Here is a 20,912-nt window from a genome sequence, read left to right on the forward strand (position 1 = left end):
CTTTACAATTGGCATTACCTGTGCAATTCTATCTTGCATCAGGGCAACATGCTCAATCACACTCCTGTGAGGAGAACTCTCATTTTCCCAAGTTTCCTTGGCGATATCCAGCAGCCCTCTTGGGTGTCTCCCATAGAGCAACTCGAAGGGTGAGAAACCCGTAGAGGATTGGGGTACCTCCCTAATGGCAAACATCAGATAGGGTATTAGACAATCCCAATTCTTTCCATCTCTATCCACCACCTTCTTTAACATTTGTTTTAGGGTTTTGTTGAATCTTTCAACCAACCCATCTGTTTGGGGGTGATACACAGATGTACGCAATTGCTTCACTTTGTACAACTTGCATAATTCTTTCATAACCCGGGACATAAAGGGTGTACCTTGGTCCGTAAGCAGTTCCTTACAAATACCCAAGCGGCTAAAAACAAGATATAGCTCTTTGGCTATGGTTTTGGCCGAGGTATTTCGGAGAGGAATTGCTTCCGGATAACGGGTGGCATAGTCCAATATAACCAAAATGTACTGATGCCCCCTAGCGGACTTCATTATCGGACCTACCAAATCCATTGCGATCCTTTCAAAGGGGACCTCAATGATAGGAAGAGGTACCAGCGGGTTACGGAAATGTGGCATAGGTGCCGACTTCTGACACACAGGGCAGGAGGAACAATAATTTTCTGTTTCCTTCATGACCCCAGGCCAATAGAATCTCTGCAGTACCCTCTCTCTGGTTTTTTCGGTCCCCAGATGACCTCCCAGAATGTGCCCATGGGCCAATTCTAACACCAACTTCCTGTAAGGTTTGGGCACCACAAGTTGCTCAATGGTTTCTTCTGCCCTTTGAGCCACTCGATACAGCAGGTCCCTTTCCACAGTGAAGTACGGGTAAGTGCAAGTCTTATCTGGGTTCACTAACTCGCCATCTATTTTCACCACATTTTCCCGTGCCTTTATTAGGGTGGGGTCTTTTAACTGTTCTGTGGCAAAATTTTCCCTGTGAACCTCAAGGTCCGAAAACTCCACAGACGGCATGTTTTCAACTGAGGATGTTGGCTCCTCCCCAGTTTCTCGAGTTTCCCCCGCCAATACCGACAAGGGAAATTCAGGAGAGTCCTTACCACTCCCAGAGGAATTCTGGTCATCTTCCTGGTCTATAGGGGCACCAGTGGGGGGCTCAGGACAATCCCAGAGTTCCCAGAATTTTGGAAAATCCCTTCCCACAATAGCATCATGTGGTAAGTGAGACACTAACCCCACCTGATGAGAGAGGTTACCTTTGGGGGTCTCAAAAAACACTGAAGTTACAGGATACTCTCGGGTGTCCCCATGCACACAAATAACAGCCACCCTGTTCTTCCCAGAGACCTCTGTAGTAACTAATTCAGCTTTTATCAATGTTACCAGGCTACCTGAATCTAGCAACACATCAACATGCCTACCATTAATACACATTTTACATAAATGTCTCTCAGGTCCCAGAATGGCAGTGCATGCAACTGTCGCAAACAGCGACTGACGTCTCTCCCTTATAAAGTCACATTGCATAGGCTCATCCACAACTGGGCAATTGGCTGCAATATGTCCCTCTTGCCGGCAGCGGTAGCAAATAATCTTTTTCGCTGCCTCTTGCAGCATGGGCTTCCTGGGCTGCTCCCGCCAGACCTTAGGTAGAACTCCCACCCTCTCACTCTCTCCACCCTCACCCCTTGGAGTCATCTTACCCGTCACTGGGGATGATCTGGTCTTAGGGGGGAAAGTCCGTGAGTCCCTGGAAGAGGTGGTCAGGTTCTCTGTAGCCAAGTACCTCTCAACCAGATCCACAAGTTTATCTGCATTTTCTGGGTCTCCATGGCTTACCCATTTTTGGATGGCAGTAGGAAGAGCTCTCAGGAAACGATCCATAACCACACGTTCCACAATGTTTGGTGCAGTCAAAGTCTCTGGCTGCAGCCACTTCCTGCTCAGGTGAATGAGATCATACATTTGAGACCTGGGAGGTTTTCCAACCTGAAAAGTCCAGTTATGCACACGCTGAGCCCGGACGGCCAGGGTGACACCCAGCCGTGCCAATATTTCTGCTTTTAGCACCACATAGTCTTTTGCTTGGTCAGGCTCTAGGTCATAATAAGCTTTCTGCGATTCCCCAGTTAACAGAGGGGCCACCAGTCCAGCCCATTGCTCCTTAGGCCACTTTTCCCTTTCAGCAGTCCTTTCAAATGTGGTCAAAAACACCTCCGGATCATCCTCTCCAGTCATTTTTGTCAGTAAACGGCTCACACCAAAGGATGCGGTATTATTGTAACCACTTGCTTCATTGGTCTGCGGACGTTGCTGTATTAATGTCTCTATTTTCTGTTGAAAATTCTGCTCTTGCTTCTGCAACAGGTCTATGAAGCGGGCTTCAGATCGCTGCTGGGCTTGTTGCTGAGCTTCCAAACTCTGCTGGTGAGCCTTCTGCTGTTTTTCCAAACTCTGCTGTAAAGTTGCATTTATCTGCTGCTGGGCTGCAAGGCTCTTTTGTAAACCTGCATTTGTTTGCTGCTGATTTGCATTTGCTTGTTCCTGGTTTGCATTTGCTAGAGCCAGCTGTCTCAGTATCTCCTCCATGCTGGCCTTAACAAAAAAAAAGTGCCAAAATTCTCCACCAACTGTGAGGGGTTAGCTCGGCAGCGGGTGTGTGTGACCCCCTGGATGGGTTCACAACACAAAGTCAGGCACAGCAGACAGCGGTGTAGGTTCAAAAAACAAAAGATCCGGTTTATTTAGGCTACATGCAGTGATACATATAACAGCCAAACAAAATAAAACAAGAAAATAAATCCTGGTCAGCTTGACCTCTAACTACACACGTAGACTCCCTGTCTAACAACTGGGTGCAGCCTTGTGCTGCCCCAGTCCCTGTCTCTATTGTAGGGGTTTGCCACACAGGCGTTAACTCCCCGCACAGAACAGATCTCAGACTCCCCAGTCTATACACACAAAACTGGTTCCAGGATGGAGCATCTCCCTAAGCATGCTGGGGTTTTTTGTAGAGGTCTTAATGAGCCCACTTACTTCAGCTGGGCTCATTAACTCTTCCCCTCTAGTTGTAAAAGTCTGCATAAAGCCTGAATCTAGGACACACATATTTACCATCCTGGATACAACCAGGTGACTTTACCTGCCTGCTGCCACAATATATATATATATATATATATATATATATATATATATATATATATATATATATATATACATACAGTATCTCAGAAAAGTGTGCACACCCCTAACATTTTTGTAAATATTTTATTATATCTTTTCATGTGACAAAACTGAAGAAATTACACTATGTAAAGCAGTGAGTGTACAGCTTGTATAAGAGTGTAAATTTGTTGTCCCCTCAAAATAACTCAACACACAGCAATTAATGTCTAAACTGCTGGCAACAAAAGTGAGTACACCCCTAAGTGAAAATGTCCAAATTGGGCTCAATTTGCCATTTTCCCTCCCTGATGTTATGTGACTCATTAGTGTTACAAGGTCTCAGGTATGTTAAATTTGGTGTTATTGCTCTCACTCTTTCATACTGGTCACTGGAAGTTCAACATGGCACCTCATGGCAAAGAACTCTCTGAGGCTCTGAAAAAAAGAACCGTTGCTCTACATAAAGATGGCCTAGGCTATAAGAAGATTTCCAAGACCCTGAAACTGAGCTGCAGCGGTTTTAACAGGACAGATTCCACTCAGAACAGGCCTCGCCGTGGTTGACCAAAGAAATGCACGTGCTCAGCACCATATCCAGAGGTTGCCTTTGGGAAATGGATGTATGAGTGCTGCTGCCATTTCTGTAGAGGTTGAAGGGATGGGGGGTCAGCCTGTCAGTGCTCAGACCATACGCCGCACACTGCATCGAATTGGCCTGCATGGCTGTCGTACCAGAAGGAAGCCTCTTCTAAAGATGATGCACAAGAAAGCCCGCAGTTTGCTGAAGACAAGCAGACTGAAAACATGGATTACTGGAACCATCTCCTGTGGTCTGATGAGACCAAGATTAACTTATTTGGTTCAGATGGTGCAAAGCATGTGTGGCAACAACCAAGTGAGGAGTACAAAGACAAGTGTGTCTTGCCTACAGTCAAGCATGGTGGTGGGAGTGTCATGGTCTTGGGCTGCATGGCTCCTGTCGGCACTGGGGAGCTGCAGTTCATCGAGGAAACCACGAATGCCAAAATGCACTGTAACATACTGAAATAGAACATACTGAAATAGAGCATGATCCCTTCAGAGTCTGAGCCGCAGGGCAGTATTCCAACATGATAACGACCCCAAATACACCTCCAAGATGACCACTGCCTTGCTAAAGAAGCTGAGGGTAAAGGTGATGGACTGGCCAAGCATGTCTCCAAACCTAAACTCTATTGAGCATCTGTGTGGCATCCTCAAATGGAAGGAGGAGGAGTGCAAAGTCTCAAACATCCACCAGCTCCGTAATGTCGTCATGGAGGAGTGGAAGAGGACTCCAATGGCAACCTGTGAAGCTCTGGTGAACTCCATGCCCAAGAGGGTTAAGGCACTGCTGGACCTGAAAGTGTGCCCTGGTCTAATGGACGGTATACCAAAATAAGGGGGCATACCCAGTGATTAGAAATAAATGAGTTTAAAGAGAAATGTTTTGAGAAATGCCTTAAAAAAGGGGATGGGAGGGTGGGTATTGCGCACAGGAAACCGACAAAGACCACAGGCGAGTGGGCTGGTTAAATACCCCCCGGGCTCCTCCCATAAATTCAGGCCACCATACTGGCCTTCTTACTTATGGTCGAAGCCCTATGTCCGATACGTATCTGAGCAATACAAGTCTATGATAAGATACCCTATATGAAATGGACCTGAAAGTGTGCCCTGGTCTAATGGACGGTATACCAAAATAAGGGGGCAAAAACACTTAGGTAGGGGTAAGAGATATTTATTGTTTTCAGCTTTATCTTACTGAGCCAGTTGGGAGAATGCCCGAGACATTTCTACCTGTGGGTTAGGGATGTATCGAGAGAAGCAGGCCGATTTCCACCTGCCCAATCTTTTGATGACGTGGTCCGGGACCCCGTGCCGGGATGCAGATGAAGCTGCTCAGATGCGGAAGGAATGACCGGAGTACTCACCGGGATTGAGGAGCAAATTGCGGAGAAGAACCCTTACATGCTTGATGAACTGGTGGTTCGTTAGTGGTTTGACCGGGAAGGGCAACAGAGGACAAGAGTCCGGGAGCTCGGGTAGAAGAGAGAGCAACTGTGAAAGTACAGCGACCGGGCACCAGGCGTTGTTGGTTTTGTAGAGGTGGATAGCTACGCCGGTGCCTGCTTGCTGAGTCTTGGTAACCGGGAGGTGGAGAATGAAGTGGTCCTGGTGACGGATCAGATGACGTCTGCGAAGGACTGGACTGCATGTGTTGTTATGGGTGAATTCGCTGGGTCATAGAAAGCTGTAGTAGGCTAGATAAATGGCCGCCTGTATGACCATACTGGGGAGAACACCGAAGGGGTAGCTGATAAGCATGTTGGACATGTCCCTGAAGATGGAACTGGTGATGGGGAGCGCTTGACCTTGTGTGGTGGTTGCTGTTTCTGAATGCCGCGCAGGACGGCTCGGATAGCGTGAGATGAGAAGATGGACGGTTTGGTAGGATCCTGTAATGAGAGGTAGTGCTGTATGCCAGCTAAGTATAACCGGATGGTGTTGAAGGACAAGGCCAGTTGACTATGGCAGTACAAGGTGAAGGCTAGTATATGCCTGGCATCAGTTGGGGTGCCTACTGAGGAGGCAACCAGAAATGTATTGAACGCTTTCCAGGCTCCCTGGTAGGCTTTCAAAGTGTTGTCTGCGAGTGATTGGTTGATGAGCCGAGTGGCTCCGTGTAGATGCGGCTCTAGTCCAGGGTCAACTGAGACCAGTGTGGGATAGGCGCTGACACCGTATCAGTTTCGGGAACCTGCCGGAAGAAGGACAGGAAATTAAAACGGGACAGTGCTTCAGCGGCAAGGTTGTGCTTTCCAGGGATAAACGTGCAGTACACATTAAACTGATGTCGCAGAGACAGCTGCACCAGCCTGCGAAGGAAGGACATCACGGAGAGAGACTTAGACCTGCTTTTGTTGATAATTTCGGCCGTGGCCTGGTTATCGGTGGTAAAACCTACGGTTTGTCCTGTCCAGGTATGACCCCAGAGCTGGGCGGCTGCTACAATGGGGTAGAGCTCGAAAAGGGATGAAGACTGACTAAATCCAGGGATCAAGAGAATTTGAGAAGGCCAGGGTCCGATGAACCAATGGTGGCCAAAAATAGCCGCAAATCCTGTGGAGGCTGCGGCATCTGTTACTACCTGTGGTGAGAGAGGTGAGATGGACGGGATGAACAGGGAGATACCGTTCCAGGAGGACAAGAACTCGTCCCACATTGCTAAGTCTGCTACAGCTGCGACATCCAGGCTAAGGACCTGATCCGGGTCTTGTGCCTGAGAAAGGCAGACCAACAGGCGCGAGATAAAGGAGCGACCTTGTGGGATAATTCGCATGGCAAAGTTCAGCATGCCTAGTAGCGCCTGTAGCTGCCTCTTTGTACATCCTCTGGTGCAGGTGAATTCGTGGAGGACTGCCCTGATGCGGGTCAGTTTGTCGTAGGGCAGGCTGGCCTGCATGGCGCTGGTGTCGAGATTGACTCCGAGGAAGGTGATAAATTGTGCGGGCCCGTCAACCTTATGTTCGGCGATGGGGACGTTGAGATTCCCAAAGACGGTCCTTAACTTACCAAGGTCCCTTGGAGGTACGCCTGGCTGTTCAATCAATAGAAAGTCATCCAGGTAATGGATAACTTGCTGACAAGAGGCCTTGTGCCGAAGGATCCAAGCAAGAGCCTGTGCGAACGTGTCGAACAGCCAGGGGCTGCTCTTGGAGCCAAATGTTAACTTAGTGGCGAAATAATATTGATCTCTCCATTTAATGCCGTGCCAGCACCAGAGGGATGGGTGAATAGGCAACAGTTTGAAGGCATCGGATATGTCGGCTTTGGACAGCCACGCACCTGTGCCTACTTCAAGGATGGCCTGGATTGCCATGTCCACGGAGGCATATTTTAATGAAAATTCTTCTGAAGGAATCAGGGAATTTAGGCTGGGAATGTGGGAAGAACGAGGCGCAGACAGGTCGTACACCAAACGATTTTTATTAGAAAACTTGCCCTTGACAAGTCCAATAGGGCTAACCCTCCACATATTGAAGGGGGGCTGTGTGAAGGGGCCTATGACGAAGCCTCGTTCCACCTCGGTATGCAGCAACTGATCAATGGCCTGCTCGTCGGAAGCTGCTGAGCGGAGGTTTCCGCACTCGTAGGTTGTGTGGGGCAAGGAGATGAGGCCGGTATGGAAGCCTGTAGTGAAGCCACTGATAAAGGAAAGTGGCTAGTGAAGGAGTGGGGTGCATGGAGAGGTAGAAGCCCAGGCATAGGACGTTTATGCGGCTCAGTCATGAGCCCTTGCGAGTTTTAACCTCACACAGATTTCTGGGGTGCGCTCTGTGACATATGACACAGACGTGCAATAGGCGGCACTGGCTAAAATTACATGAGCCGTAGTTATAATTATTACAAATGGCCGCACCCCCCATGGTTCGGACCGAACGCCCAAACTTGTCCACTTGTGTTTTCAGTGTAGGGCCTGATGGGCCTTGGCCTGTGCCGGAGGTGGAGGGGAACTCTATCGGGCGGCTAGCCGTGACGTTGGCGCATCAGGGGGCGGTATGGGTGGAGGACTGGCAGATGGCACACAGAGGTGAACGAAGGCCGGCGAAATGCCGGCAGAACAATTCGGTGTCCATCAGGCTCCAGTCCGTGGGTGATTGGAACTTTGCCAGTTTAGCGGCTACTTTGGCGGAAAAGGAGCAATGGTAATCATAGAAGGCGAAGCCTCCGTATTTGTAACCTAGGTCCACCACTGTGTGGAGGTACAAGTCCAGCTCTTCCCTTCTGGCGGGGGATGCTGAACAAATGACGTCCCGAAGCATCCCAAAAGCTAGGGCAAACTCTGGGATGGAAAGTTTGCGGTTCAGCCTGGGATCCTTGGCTTTGAGGACTACAGAGACATCTCCCCATGTGTAGGCCTTGTTCTCAGCAAGGTCGTGGACTGAGATAAGCAGGGAGGCAAGGTTGATATCCTTGCCGTCCAAGATGTCCTTCCTTATGCCGGCCGGCACCAGATGTGCTGGGTGGACAACGGGACATGTCCCTGCGTTACCTGTCGACAGTGGTAGCGGGACTGTAACTGGAACAGGGGCGGCTGTGGCTGGGTGAGCCTCTAGAAGCGTCACTCTGGTCTGGACGTCCGTGACCGTGTTGTTTAAGGACGACACCATTGAGTGCAGCTGAGAAATAGCCGCTGAGATTGACTGAAGAGAAGCCTGAGGTGGGGTACTGTGCCCGGCTGTAGCCGGAGGGGTGGAGAGGAGCCTGAAAAGCTCTGCCTTCCTAGCGGTAGCGGGGAAGGGAATGCCCTTGCGTCTCAGCTCTGCCGTCAGCCTGGGGATAGTCCAACCCCTGTAGGACTGTACGCTGTCGCTCACTAAGGGCGGGCGAGGAGACAAGGGGGCGGTAAAGTCTTCGCTGCCGACTTGGGACATGGCTCCAGGTGAATCGTGCCCTAGGAGTGATGTCCTATCTCTCTGGGGACGAAGGATGGACGACCGGAACCTATAGAGGGTGACATAAGTCAAGACTGTTTCTCTATTTTATCAAGTGAATCCACCTGTTGCTGAGTGCCAAGGCGGGAGCGAATGCGTATGTATATATATATATATATATATATATATATATATATATATATATATATATATATTGTCACGGCCTTCATATATATATATAAGTATGCCAGCATGGTTGCTGTCACATTTTTACGCCTTCCCCTCTCTCTCTCTCTCTTTTTTTTTTTTTTTTTTTTTACCTGGGAAGATAATGTCCAAGCTGGTGCAGGGTGGACCTACTGAACTTGACTGACCTGGAGAGAGAAATAACAGATGACAAACTGATGAGGAGCCTAACAAGTAAACTGAAGAGTGACGCGAACGGTTGGCTAATACGAGCGAGGTGCACCGGTGAGTAGACAGTTTCGTTGTAATTCCTTTCATTATCACCACCATTTGTTCTTCATTTTCCCCCCTTTTTTTTTTTTTTTTTTTTTGCTGTCCCAATTCGACGTATCATTTGCATGAAGGATGGGATGACCTGTGTCCAAAATGCGGGAGCGTAAATAAGTGCTGGATTTGTGACCGTACAATAAGGCAACCTGTGGAGAAAGTGAAATGTGGCCGTTCCCTCTGGGGCACGCCGAACCGAATCGATGCATCACGGATGCTACTGGATTCGAGTCGGAGCGCTGTAAGTGACAGTAAAATGAAGTATGATTGCCATGACAGAGGCACGAAATGGTCGTGTCGCAAGTGCGACTGACAACAAAGCGGACTCTGGAGCATGTACTGAAATGTGGGCAATAACCTGGGGCGAACCGGAACGAATCGGTGCATGCGAAGGTGCGACTGGATTCGAACCGGACCGCGGAGCGTGACAGTGAAATGAAATGAACAACTTCTGTCATGACAGAGGACTGGATCGGCCGGCCCCGAACTGAGACTGGAACCGAACCGGTCTCTGGAGCATGCACTGAAATGAGGCTGAAAAAATACCTGGGGCCGTCTGGACGAATCGATGCACAGGGATGCAACCGGATTCGAACCGAACGCACTACGTGACAATGAAATGTTTCCCATGATAGAGCTACGAATCGGAGAGGACGCAGCCTGCGACCGTCAACGAGCGGGCTCTAGAGCATGTACTGAAATGAGGCCAACGCAACTGGGACACGTCGATCGAACCTGTGCGTTTGAGAAATGCGACTGGTTTCGATTCGGAACGTAATAGGTGACAGTGAAATGATTCCTATGACAGAGACCCGGATCGATTAGCAACGAGCGGGCTCTGGAGCATGTACCAAAATGAGGCCGAGCAACTGGGGCACACCGGAACGAATCGGCGCATTTGCGACTGCATTCAAATCGGAGCGCAGTGAGTGACAGAAATGAGTGAAATGATGAAATGACCTACGTGAGCCAGCTGTGGCAGAGGTACGAATCGTTGTGCCGTGTGATGCGACTGGCAACGATTTGTCTGTGGAACACGGTGATGAGGCAGACAACACAACAAGTTTCGAAAACAGTGCAGTTTTTTCTTCGAGCAATTCCTACCGAAATGAGGCCCGTGAAATGAAGGGCGCTGCGAAAATGGTGCGTTTTGAGTGATAAACGACCCGGTTTCGTAATGAATGACTCGAGATATTTCAAGTTTTAACGATACTCAAAAATAAAAATGTTTCTTAGTAAAGGAAGGTCAATCGAGACCCTTACCTGCGGCAGTCGAGCCAGAGACGTTGTACAAAACACGAACGGGAACGAAAACCACGAGACTTCTAGTAGAGAGAAGTTATCCGAACGGCAACGAAACTCGAGTAGTCGGCCTAGTGACGTAGTATTGCGCACAGGAAACCGACAAAGACCACAGGCGAGTGGGCTGGTTAAATACCCCCCGGGCTCCTCCCATAAATTCAGGCCACCATACTGGCCTTCTTACATATATAGATAGATAGATACACAGTATCTCACAAAAGTGAGTACACCCCTCACATTTTTATAAATATTTTATATATTTTATATATATATATATTCCATATGGAAAACAGGCAAACACAAATAGCTTTCATCAGAAAAAGTAAAGCAAACAATTCATGAATTAATTTTCCTGGTAAGAAAACCATGCAACAGGCTCCCTGCCAGACTCTCAGGCCCATATTGGGTTTAGGGTTCCCACTTGTCTGAGAGAACGGCAAAGGCCTTGGGGGTTCATCAACAAATACCTTAGTTTCTAGCAGCTTGTGAACCATTCCCTTCTGCGCCACTGATACAGGTGCGGATTCCATCCTGCTCCTTTTCAAGACTCCCTTGCATGTGGTTTAATTATTTCAGGACCAGAGACCTTATACTCAGGGTTTGGAGGTTGTAATTACTCAACAAGGTGGTACCGGATGGGACTTTAGGGGTATCAAAGTGACTAATAAATACAATTTTTATAAAATATACATACATGAAGTGGATATTTTACAACATTTTCTTTTATTAGTCAATTTGGTACCACTAAAGTCTAAAATCTAAAGTCCAGTTTCCCCTGTTGCATAATTACAGTCTAATAGGGATGAGGTACCATTTATGAAAAATATTGGAATTTAGCAACAAGCAGAGTTTGGAGGTTCTTCTCTACCCAAACTCTTCAAATCTCAGACCTTCTGGGTCCTTAATAAGGACTTATCAATCTGGAAGATAATGAAAGCCAGTCCTTTATAGCTGGACTATCCTGGAACACCTCACCTCAAACTGTCCAGCTTAAAGAGACCACAACTCAAATACTGGGGAAACAAAGCACATTCCTGGTGTCCTGTACAATATATGCAGTATATATATATTGGTTATCTACCAAGCCGGCTGGAAATAGCTAAACTAAATATTGAATGTGGTGTTTTATACTGTTGTTTTATAGGCCTGGTTAAAAACTTATTGAAGCCCTCATGATATTACCCTGTAGTCCAATGGATTGTAACTGGTGAAGCTTCTACAAACTACTCACCAAGCTCGTGGTCAGGTCTTTGGCATCCTTGTAGAATTCAAGTTTCTGCTCAGAAAGAACAACATAGGACGGGACCCAGTTTTTCCTATATAGGAAACATAAGTGTATTATTAATAAAAGTACTTAAAGTTTGTGAAGGAAAATCTATAAGAAATCTTAGTAGACAATAGACAATGTAATAAAAAGGCTTATATACAGTAGAATTAACACCAAAATATTCTATATATAGAGTAGTAGTCATGGATTGACATGATGCAAATTCATCCAGTGATAGGAGTGAAGAGGTCTTGCAGCATCAAACCAGGCAGAGGAAAGCTTAAAGTGGAGCATTGCCCATAACAACTTGATAAAAAATATTGTTCTTTACTAGACATGTGCATTCGTTTTCCCCCGAATGCATTTTCGTCCGAATTTCGGGTATTTTCGCTATCATTTTAACAAACGATAACGAACACGTAGATTCCGAAAACCGAAAGCTCCGACATAAACAAATGCTTTATTTTCGTTTTCATTGTGACAACAGTTCGATATAGATAGGAGATTCGACATGACGCTGACAATAGTGATCTGTGTCCATCGAACCTGTGGTCGAATGTGCCTAACCTTACCTCTATTAGTCCAAGATTATTCTACATAGAGAGAAAAGATTCAATATAGAGAGAAAAGATTCAACATTATAGAGACAATAGCAAATAAGGTCGAATGTGCCTAACCTAATTCTATTAGTCCAAGATTATTCGAGCGAAAAGATTCAACATGAAGATTCGACGAAGTAGTCGCCACGAGCAGACATTTATGGTCAAATGCCCATAGGCTATAGAAGAACTCTAATGTTGGTTGACTAGTAATAATAATTAATACATATAATTATTACTAGTGTCATACAACATTAGCATTCTACTATAGCTTGTAGGCGGAACATTCGACCGGAAATGTACGATTGAGGCGCCGTACAGTTTAGCTGCTCTGTCGAATCTTCTTAGAACATTCGACAGACACCATAAGCCTTCAATGACAGATTTGACCTTAATTATTTCAGATTTTCGGACTAGTGCATTTTTTAACGAAACAAATTAAATAAAAACGAATTTCAGGAGTAACTAAATAAATTTCTTTTTCCGACGAAAACGAAATTCCGAAACAAAATATTTCAGTGTGCACATGTCTATTCTTTAGCAAGGAATATACATTCCTCATCAATAATTCTTCTACCAAAATTAGTGTGTGCTGTAAATTGCCTCCACAATTGTCACTGTTTCAGGTAGCTGCCATTTTGCTGAGGCCCAGAGCCCCTGAGAAGCCGTAAATCTTGAGGCTGTCAGCACATCAATTTCACACTGAGGCGGTAGGGCCGTCGGTGGCAAAGCGCCGATTTACCATTGTTTTAGCATCACTTTTTGCCCACAAACGGGGTGCTTTTAATCCCCGCTAGTGGCCAAATAAAGTGTTAAAAGTGCCCGTTTAGTGCCTCTGCCGAAGCGCTTTGCAGCTGCTTCAGCGGCACTGCCCATTGATTTCAAAGGGCAGGGGCGCTTTAGGACTAAAGCGCATTTTCTGACTAAAGTTCCATTTTAACTGTCATGGCAAGATGAAAGTAGAAGAAAGGGTGCAAGCAATCTCAGGGCACCTGAAGAAGACTGCTGTTTAATGCCAAGTCGGCCCCTTCACCACCAGCCCTGACAAAGGCACCTGTTTCTTTTTTGTTTGCAGAGGCTGCAACAAGAAACTGCAATTTACAGAGAAAGCCACATTTAATAGCATCTAGTAATACAAACACATCTCAATTTCAATGTTTTAGTATTAATTACTCAAGGGGCTAATTTAAAGAAAAGCTACCACTTGAAAAAACATGGAGGCTGCCATGCTAAGCTCAGCCTTCTAAATGCTAGCTGCCTGGCTATCATAATACCCCTATTTGAAGTGTGTAGATAAAGACTTCATATTTTTTCCAACTTTACATCTAAATGTTTGTTCCAAGGAGGTGATCCTGAAAGGAGGTCAGAAACACAGCCAATTATCTAGCATTTGTACAAGGAATAGCAGGCTGCATTTTTCCATATATATAGCCGGTTTACTTTGAAATTAGAGCAAAGCATAATTACAGTATTTTCTGCTGTCTTTGTCAGTTTATGGTCATTACTTCCTCCTATAAGTTCTGTCCCTTTTATCAATGTATTCATAAAAAGACGTAGAACATTATTATACCAGGACATACAAACAGTGCATCGGGAAAGTATTCACAGCTCACCTTATCCACATTTTGTTACAGCCTTATTCCATAATGGATTCAATTCATTATTTTCCTCAAAATTCTACAAACAATACACCATAATGACAACGTGAAAGAAGTTTGTTTGAAATCTTTGCAAATTTATTAAAAATTAAAAAATCACATGTACATAAGTATTCACCGCCTTTGCAATGGCACTCAAACTTAAGCTCAGGTGCATCCTGTTTCCACTGATCATCCTTGAGATGTTTCTACAACTTGATTGGAGTCCACTTGTGGTAAATTCAGTTGATTGGACATGATTTGTAAAGACACACACCTGTCATTATAAAGTCCCACAGTTAACAGTGCATGTCAGAGCACAAACCAAACCATTAAGACCTCAAAGCCTCGAAAGTATCGAGGCACAGATCTGGGGAAGGGTACGGAAAAATTTCTGTAACATTGAAGGTCCTAATCCTGTGGAATCCAACATCCGCAAATCGAAGACGTTTGGAACCACCAGAACTCTTCCTAGGTCACCTGGCCAAACTGAGCAGTTGGGGGAGAAGGGCCTTAGTCAGGGAGGTGACCAAGAACACGATGGTCACTCTGACAGAGCTCCAGCGTTTCTCTGTGGAGAGAGGTGAACCTTCAAGAAGAACAACCATCTCTACAGAACTCCACCAATCAGGTCTCTACGGTAGATTGGCCAGATAGAAGCTACTCCTCAGTAAAAGCACATGACAGCCTGCCTGGAGTTTGCCAAAAGGCACCTGAAGGACTCGCAGATCATGAGAAACAAAATTCTCTGGTCTGATTAAACAAAGATTGAAACTCTTTGGCCTCAATGGAAAGCGTCATGTCTGGAGAAAACCAGGCACCACTCATCACCCAGCCAATACAGTGAAGCATGGTGGTGGGAATGTTTTTCAGCAGCAGGAACTGGCAGACTAGTCAGAATCAAGGGAAAGATTAATGCAGCAATGTACAGAAACATCCTTGATGAATACCTGCTCCAGAGCACTCTGGACCTCAGACTGGGGTGCATGTTCATCTTCCAACCGAACAATGATCCCAAGCACACAGCCCAGATAACAAACGAGTGGCTATGGGACAACTCTGTGAATGTCCTTGAGTGGCCCAGCCAGAGCCCAGACTTGATCCCGATTGAACATCTCTGGAGAGATCTGAAAATGGCTGTGCACCAATGCTCCCCATCCAACCTGATGGCGCTTGAGATGTCCTGCAAAGAAGAATGGGAGAAACTGCCCAAAAATAGGTGTGCCAAGCTTGTAGCATCATACTCAAGGCTGTAATTGGTGCCAAAGGTGCTTCAAAAAAGTTTTGAGCAAAGGCCGTGACTACTTATGTACATGTGATATTTTATTTCATTTTTAATTGTTAATACATTTCTAAAGATTCCAAACAAACTTCTTTCATGTTGTCATTATTGTTTGTATGATTTTGAGGAAAATAATTAATTTAATACATTTTGGAATAAGGCTGTAACATAACAAATTGTGGAAAAAGTGAAGCGCTGTGAATACTTTCTGGAAGCACTGTATGAGACAATTGTAGGAAATGGTGTGGATACCTTCTTTCAGAAGGACTTTATGCATGTATCTCCCACTTGTACTCAGTCAAGGCATAATATACATAGGAATGTGTTGCTGTCCATGGTGCTGAAACATTGCACACTAATAAACTGCTAACTGTAATCTTACTTGGAATACATTCTTTGACAATGGGACAAGTTTGTTACAAGACAGCTACTCTTATTTTAAATAGCAGTTTAACCCTTCAGTATGTCAGAGACTCCAAATTCTGGGCACGGGAAAACTACTTAGATCCTCCAATGATTGCACCAAATTTGAAACTCAAATGTGAAAGGCTTGGATCTGCTTTCATTGTTTTTAATGCCTCACTACATAAATGAGTACCAAAATCATGTTGCTAGATCTTAAAAAATGATCTAACATCACTAGCGACATATAGCAAAATATGTTGGACACAGCAGGCGTAACATTAGGAAAACCAGATGCTAGCATTTAAGTTGGACCTTCAGTAATTTTTTCATCTTTCCATCTGTAACTACACAGCAGGGCAGCCGCCAGGCACACGACCTGGAAAACAGCACCAATCTTTCTAGTAGTGGCGGCCACTGTATCGATTCTACACCTTCTCAGGGATCCATAAGGAATATGCATTTGTACATTGGTCTTAGCAGGACCAATTTATTCCCCCTGGTGGTGTTCCTGAGTGTGGCTCAGGATTTAATTTCAGAATCATTAGCAGTAACCCCGATCCACACCCGGGATTGCATTGCAGAATCCTGGTCCAGGTACCTTATCCCCAGGATCCTGCGATGTCCCCCTGCTGTGTCCCCTGCAGATCCTCCGCCCGATGCTCTGTGTGCTGGGCTCCATTCCCTGTGAGCATTGCAACGCATGGGGCAGAGCCCGGTAGCAAATTCAAAAGTACAAAAAACATAACACATACAATACACTGTAATCTTACCGATTATATTATTGTATAAAATAATTGCACCTCCCTTTTGTCCCTAGTGCCTTGTTCAGTGCCCTGCATGCACTTTTATATTATAAATACTGTTCTTTCTGCCTGGAAACAAGATTGTCCATAGAAACCAAAAAGTGTACCTTTACATCAAAAGCGGTTTTACACCAGCTAGAAAACAGCGATAGTGAATTAGAACATGGAATAGAGAATCTTCGGATCGGCAGCACACCCATACAGAAAGTAAAGTATAAAGTCTTTATTGAAGCGTAAATATTAAAAGTACTAGATGGGTACAGGCAGGGGAAATGGAGGTAGGTTGACGCGTTTCACACTATAGAAGTGCTTTGTCAAAAAAAAAAGAAAAAAAAAAACACCTGTAGAGTTGAGCGATGATGATTTGTGGGGAAATTCATTTTATTATTATTATATATATATTTTTAAATTATTTATAGTTATTTATTATATTATAATTTATGATTTTGTTTTTCAAACTTTATCATACCTACTAGACTCTTGTTTGGACAGATTTAAGTGTATCATTACTAATGTCCCGTACACACGATCGGACTTTCTGCCAACAAAACCGTGGATTTGTTTTCCGAAGGATGTTGGCTCAAACTTGTCTTGCATACACACGGTCACACAAATGTTGGCCCAAAATTCTGAACATGAGAACATGGTGACGTACAAGACGTACAATGAGATGAGAAAAAGGAAGTTCAATAGCGAGTGCGGCTCCTTCTGCTTGATTCTGAGTATGCGTGAACTATTGTGCATCGGCCTTGTGTGCACACGATCGGACTTTCTATAAAAGTGAAGTTGGCTGAAAATTTGAGAACCTGCTCTCAAACATTTGTGGGTGGAAATTCCGACCGCAAATGTTCGATGGAGCATACACACGGTCGGACTTTCCGACAGCAAGCTCACATCGAACATTTACCATCGGAAAGTCCGACCATGTGTACGCAGCAATAGAATTACAGGCCTACAATATAAAATGCCAAATTCCTATGCAGAACAATTGTACTGCTTTGAGATGTAAAAATCTGACATAATCATAACGCCAGGGAGGTTACCTATGCAAACATATTATTACCTAGAATTCAGCTTGAACAAGTATCCACCCAACCTGGACAAAGCCTGGAGTCCGATTTAGGAAGTGTGGAAGTTGCTAGATAAACTTGGCAGACAACTTGCATTTTCAGAAGGTTAAATCCAGCAGTGGTGGCCCACATATGATAAACTTGGCAGACAACTTGCATTTTCAGAAGGTTAAATCCAGCAGTGGTGACCCACATATTTTTTTTTCAGCTCAGATTTACATAAAAAATGTTTTTATTGCCAAAACATTTTCAGTTTTTGATTGCGCGTGGAAGGGTACGGCCCTTTCACACTGCACACGACTTAAAAGTCACACAATTTTACCATGATTTTGACGCGCTTTCAGGGAATGCCTGTGTAATCTTGAGGTTTATGGATCTCAACTCTCATGAAAGTCGGACCAAAGTAGTGACTAGAGTCGGCGCGACTTGACGTCACACATATATGAATGGTTGTCATTGGAAATCATGGGGAATGACTTGTCATGGGACTTTGCAGACCCAAGTCACACAGTGTGAAAGGGGCCTAAATGCAATGGCAAATTTTTATCGCTGTTTGTGATTCTATTGGATTAAGTCACCCTCTGTCTTTGTCCTGGGGACCATCATCAGGGACAGACATTGATGGGAAATACAAAACTCCAAAAATCCAATAAGAACGAGATAAACATAAATCCAAGGTCCCCATTCATAGTTAGTAAGGTTGAATAAAGACACCAGTCCATCCAGGGTGAGTGTCTACAATTGTCCCTATCCCTGTACATTGCACACTCACATTGGTCCCTACCCTCAAGGAGCCCACAATCCAAGGTCCCCATTCATATACTAGGGCCAATTTTGAACAGAAGCCAATTAACCTACCTGCATGTCTTTGGATTGTGGGAGGAAACCAGGGTACCTGGAGGAAACCCACACAGGCACAAGGAGAACATGCAAACTCCAGGCAGGTAGTGTCATGGTTGGGATTCAAACCAGCGACCCTTCTTACTGCTAGGTGAGAGTGCTAACCACTACACCACTGTGCCGCCCTAAATTGGGTCCGACGGATATTCCGATATAATCGGACTGATGCATACCACACACAGTCGGATTAACCGACGACACGGTCCGATAGGACACATTCCGACGGATTCTCCGACCCTGTGTACAAGGGCTAAGAGGGAATTTTCCCCACTTTGGAATGATTCTCTCTTATTTTCTGTTGTAATCTCAGCCTAGAAAATGAAGGGAAATCCCGTTATGGGACACAGAAAGCAAAAATAAACTGACAAAGCTCTTTCCAAAACTAAAAAGAGAAGTTTTCACAAAACATACACTTTAAAATTACACTTAACTATTTAAAGTTCTATCCAAGTTTGTATTCTTAATACAGAAAACTTCCATCTATTTCTCTCAGCCTCCTCCAAATCTCCTTTTTTTTCCCTTTCTGCTTCCTATTAGAGGCGGGGTGGGTAACTGCGGCCCTCCAGCAGTTGCAGAACTACATATCCCATAATGCCTCTGCCTCTATGAGTAACCATCAGTTTTCCCATGATGCCTCTACCTCGGGTAGACATGCTTGTAATTGTCAGTCTTACAGCACCTCATGGGACATGTCCTTTCACAATAGCTGGAGGGCTGCAGTTGTCCACCCCTGTTTAGAGGGTGGCTACATTCCTTCTCCATGGTCCCACTGTAGGTAGGAATGTAGCCATTCTCTCTTGCTCACTCCAGAGATGGACTGTGAACTAGTGGATTTGTAGTGTACATAGAGCAGTGCACATGATTGCAAATAACCTGCACTGCTCGTTCCAAAAAAAAGAAAGTGAAAAGAAAAAAGATGAGGCTTGAGAGCTCACAAAGGACATTACAGAGAGGCAGAAAAACACAGTGCGAAACAATTTAATAAAAATTGATTATAGGGTCATCAAGTAGCAGTGGTTAGCACTCCTGCCTAGCAGCACTAGGGTAATTGGTTCGAATTCCAACCACGGCACTACGTGTCTGGAGTTTGCATGTTCTCCCTGTGCCTGCGTAAGCTTTTTCCAGCCACTCCGGTTTCCTCCCACACTTCAAAGACATGCTGGTAGGCTAATTGTCCCTAATATGTGTATGCAGGGCTCAAGTCCTGCGGGAACGCATGGGAACGGAGTTCCTGTACTTTTTCCACAACAGGAACTCAGTTCCCGTTAGCAGCCGCGTCCTGCAAGACTTTGAAGTATGCGAGCTGTGTGGCAGGTGCTACACCAGAAGCCGTCGACACAGCTCGCAATTGCAAGTCCCGCACACCTGACCATTCAGGCATTGCCAGTAGGGGGACCCATGACAGCTTCCGCTTCGATCTACCTGTCAATCACAGCTAGCTGACGGGTAGATCAGGTCCCTGCTGCTAAGAGATTGTATTTAGTCAGACCTTTCATGATGCGCTCCTCCCCGCCGGCCTCAGCTGATTTTCTGTCTCCTCATCTCCCCCCCACCAGTCTCCTGCATACTGGCTCTGTGTGTCCCGCTGAATCCCCCCCTCCTCTATCTTCAGTGCCATATGATGAGAGAACCCAGAGGAGGAGCACAGCTATTCTGCTCACAGGACATGCAGGGAGAGAGGTGAGCTGAGGGAGGAACATCAGTTTGGGTTGGTAAGCTGAGCATACCTGACAAAGTTTAACGCCAGGAGGGAAGTTTATGTGGAAATATGTGAAGGGTTGGAATAGCAGCGAGTGTGTGTTGGAGCCCTGCAGAGTTTGCAGCCCCCCCAAGCTAACTTACATCTCCTAAGCAGGAACACATCACTATCTCCCCAAGCATTCTGTCCAGATAATGTGCAGTTCATTTATGACCTTTCCGTTTAACCCCGTGTTATCCAAACTCTGTTCAATGAAAAGTGTAAACTCACCACATAAACAATCTATATACAAAATCACATTCCCCAATAAAGATCAGAACATGATGTTCACATTTGCATTGAAGCACAATTGAATGAATGCTGATTATTCAGAGAATTGCCGTATTTATGTTTATTGAGGATTGTTTTTTTTAAGTACTAACAGTTAAGCTTCATACACACAATACGAAAATTGGATGAAAAATACCACTTTTGAAGCGTTCGTGCATATGAGCACATCATATTTTTTTTTTTTTGGTGGGGGCGTGGATCTTGGGTGGGAGTTCCCACACTTTTTTCCCCAGGACTTGACCCCTGTGTGTATGTATGAATGTGAGTAAGGGACCTTAGATTGTAAGCCCTTTGATGGTTTGAGACTGATGTAAATGTACACTATATATGTAAAGTGCTGTGTAAAATTGACTGGGCTATACAAGTACATGTAATTAATATGTTTGGATTTGTTTTGGAAAATACGGATATCATTTAGTGTCACTTTAAAGTGGTTGTACACCCTGTAGAGCCACTTTTACCT

General features: G+C 45.2%; 1 protein-coding gene across 3 annotated transcripts in view; it reads right to left on the reverse strand.

The window, feature by feature from the left end:
• The window catches only part of ARHGAP15 (Rho GTPase activating protein 15), a 978,992-nt gene that overhangs the window by 781,070 nt on the left and 177,010 nt on the right, over positions 1–20,912 (reverse strand). For all 3 annotated transcript variants that reach the window (XM_077447752.1, XM_077447751.1, XM_077447750.1), the window contains exon 6: positions 11,689–11,773. In XM_077447752.1, the coding sequence (XP_077303878.1) occupies positions 11,689–11,773 (85 nt within the window). The remainder of the gene's footprint in view (positions 1–11,688; positions 11,774–20,912) is intronic.

Source organism: Lithobates pipiens, unplaced genomic scaffold (genome assembly GCF_037356315.1).
Source record: "Lithobates pipiens isolate NorthernLeopardFrog02 unplaced genomic scaffold, aLitPip1_a1.2 Scaffold_22, whole genome shotgun sequence".
NCBI classification, from domain to species: Eukaryota; Metazoa; Chordata; class Amphibia; order Anura; family Ranidae; genus Lithobates; species Lithobates pipiens.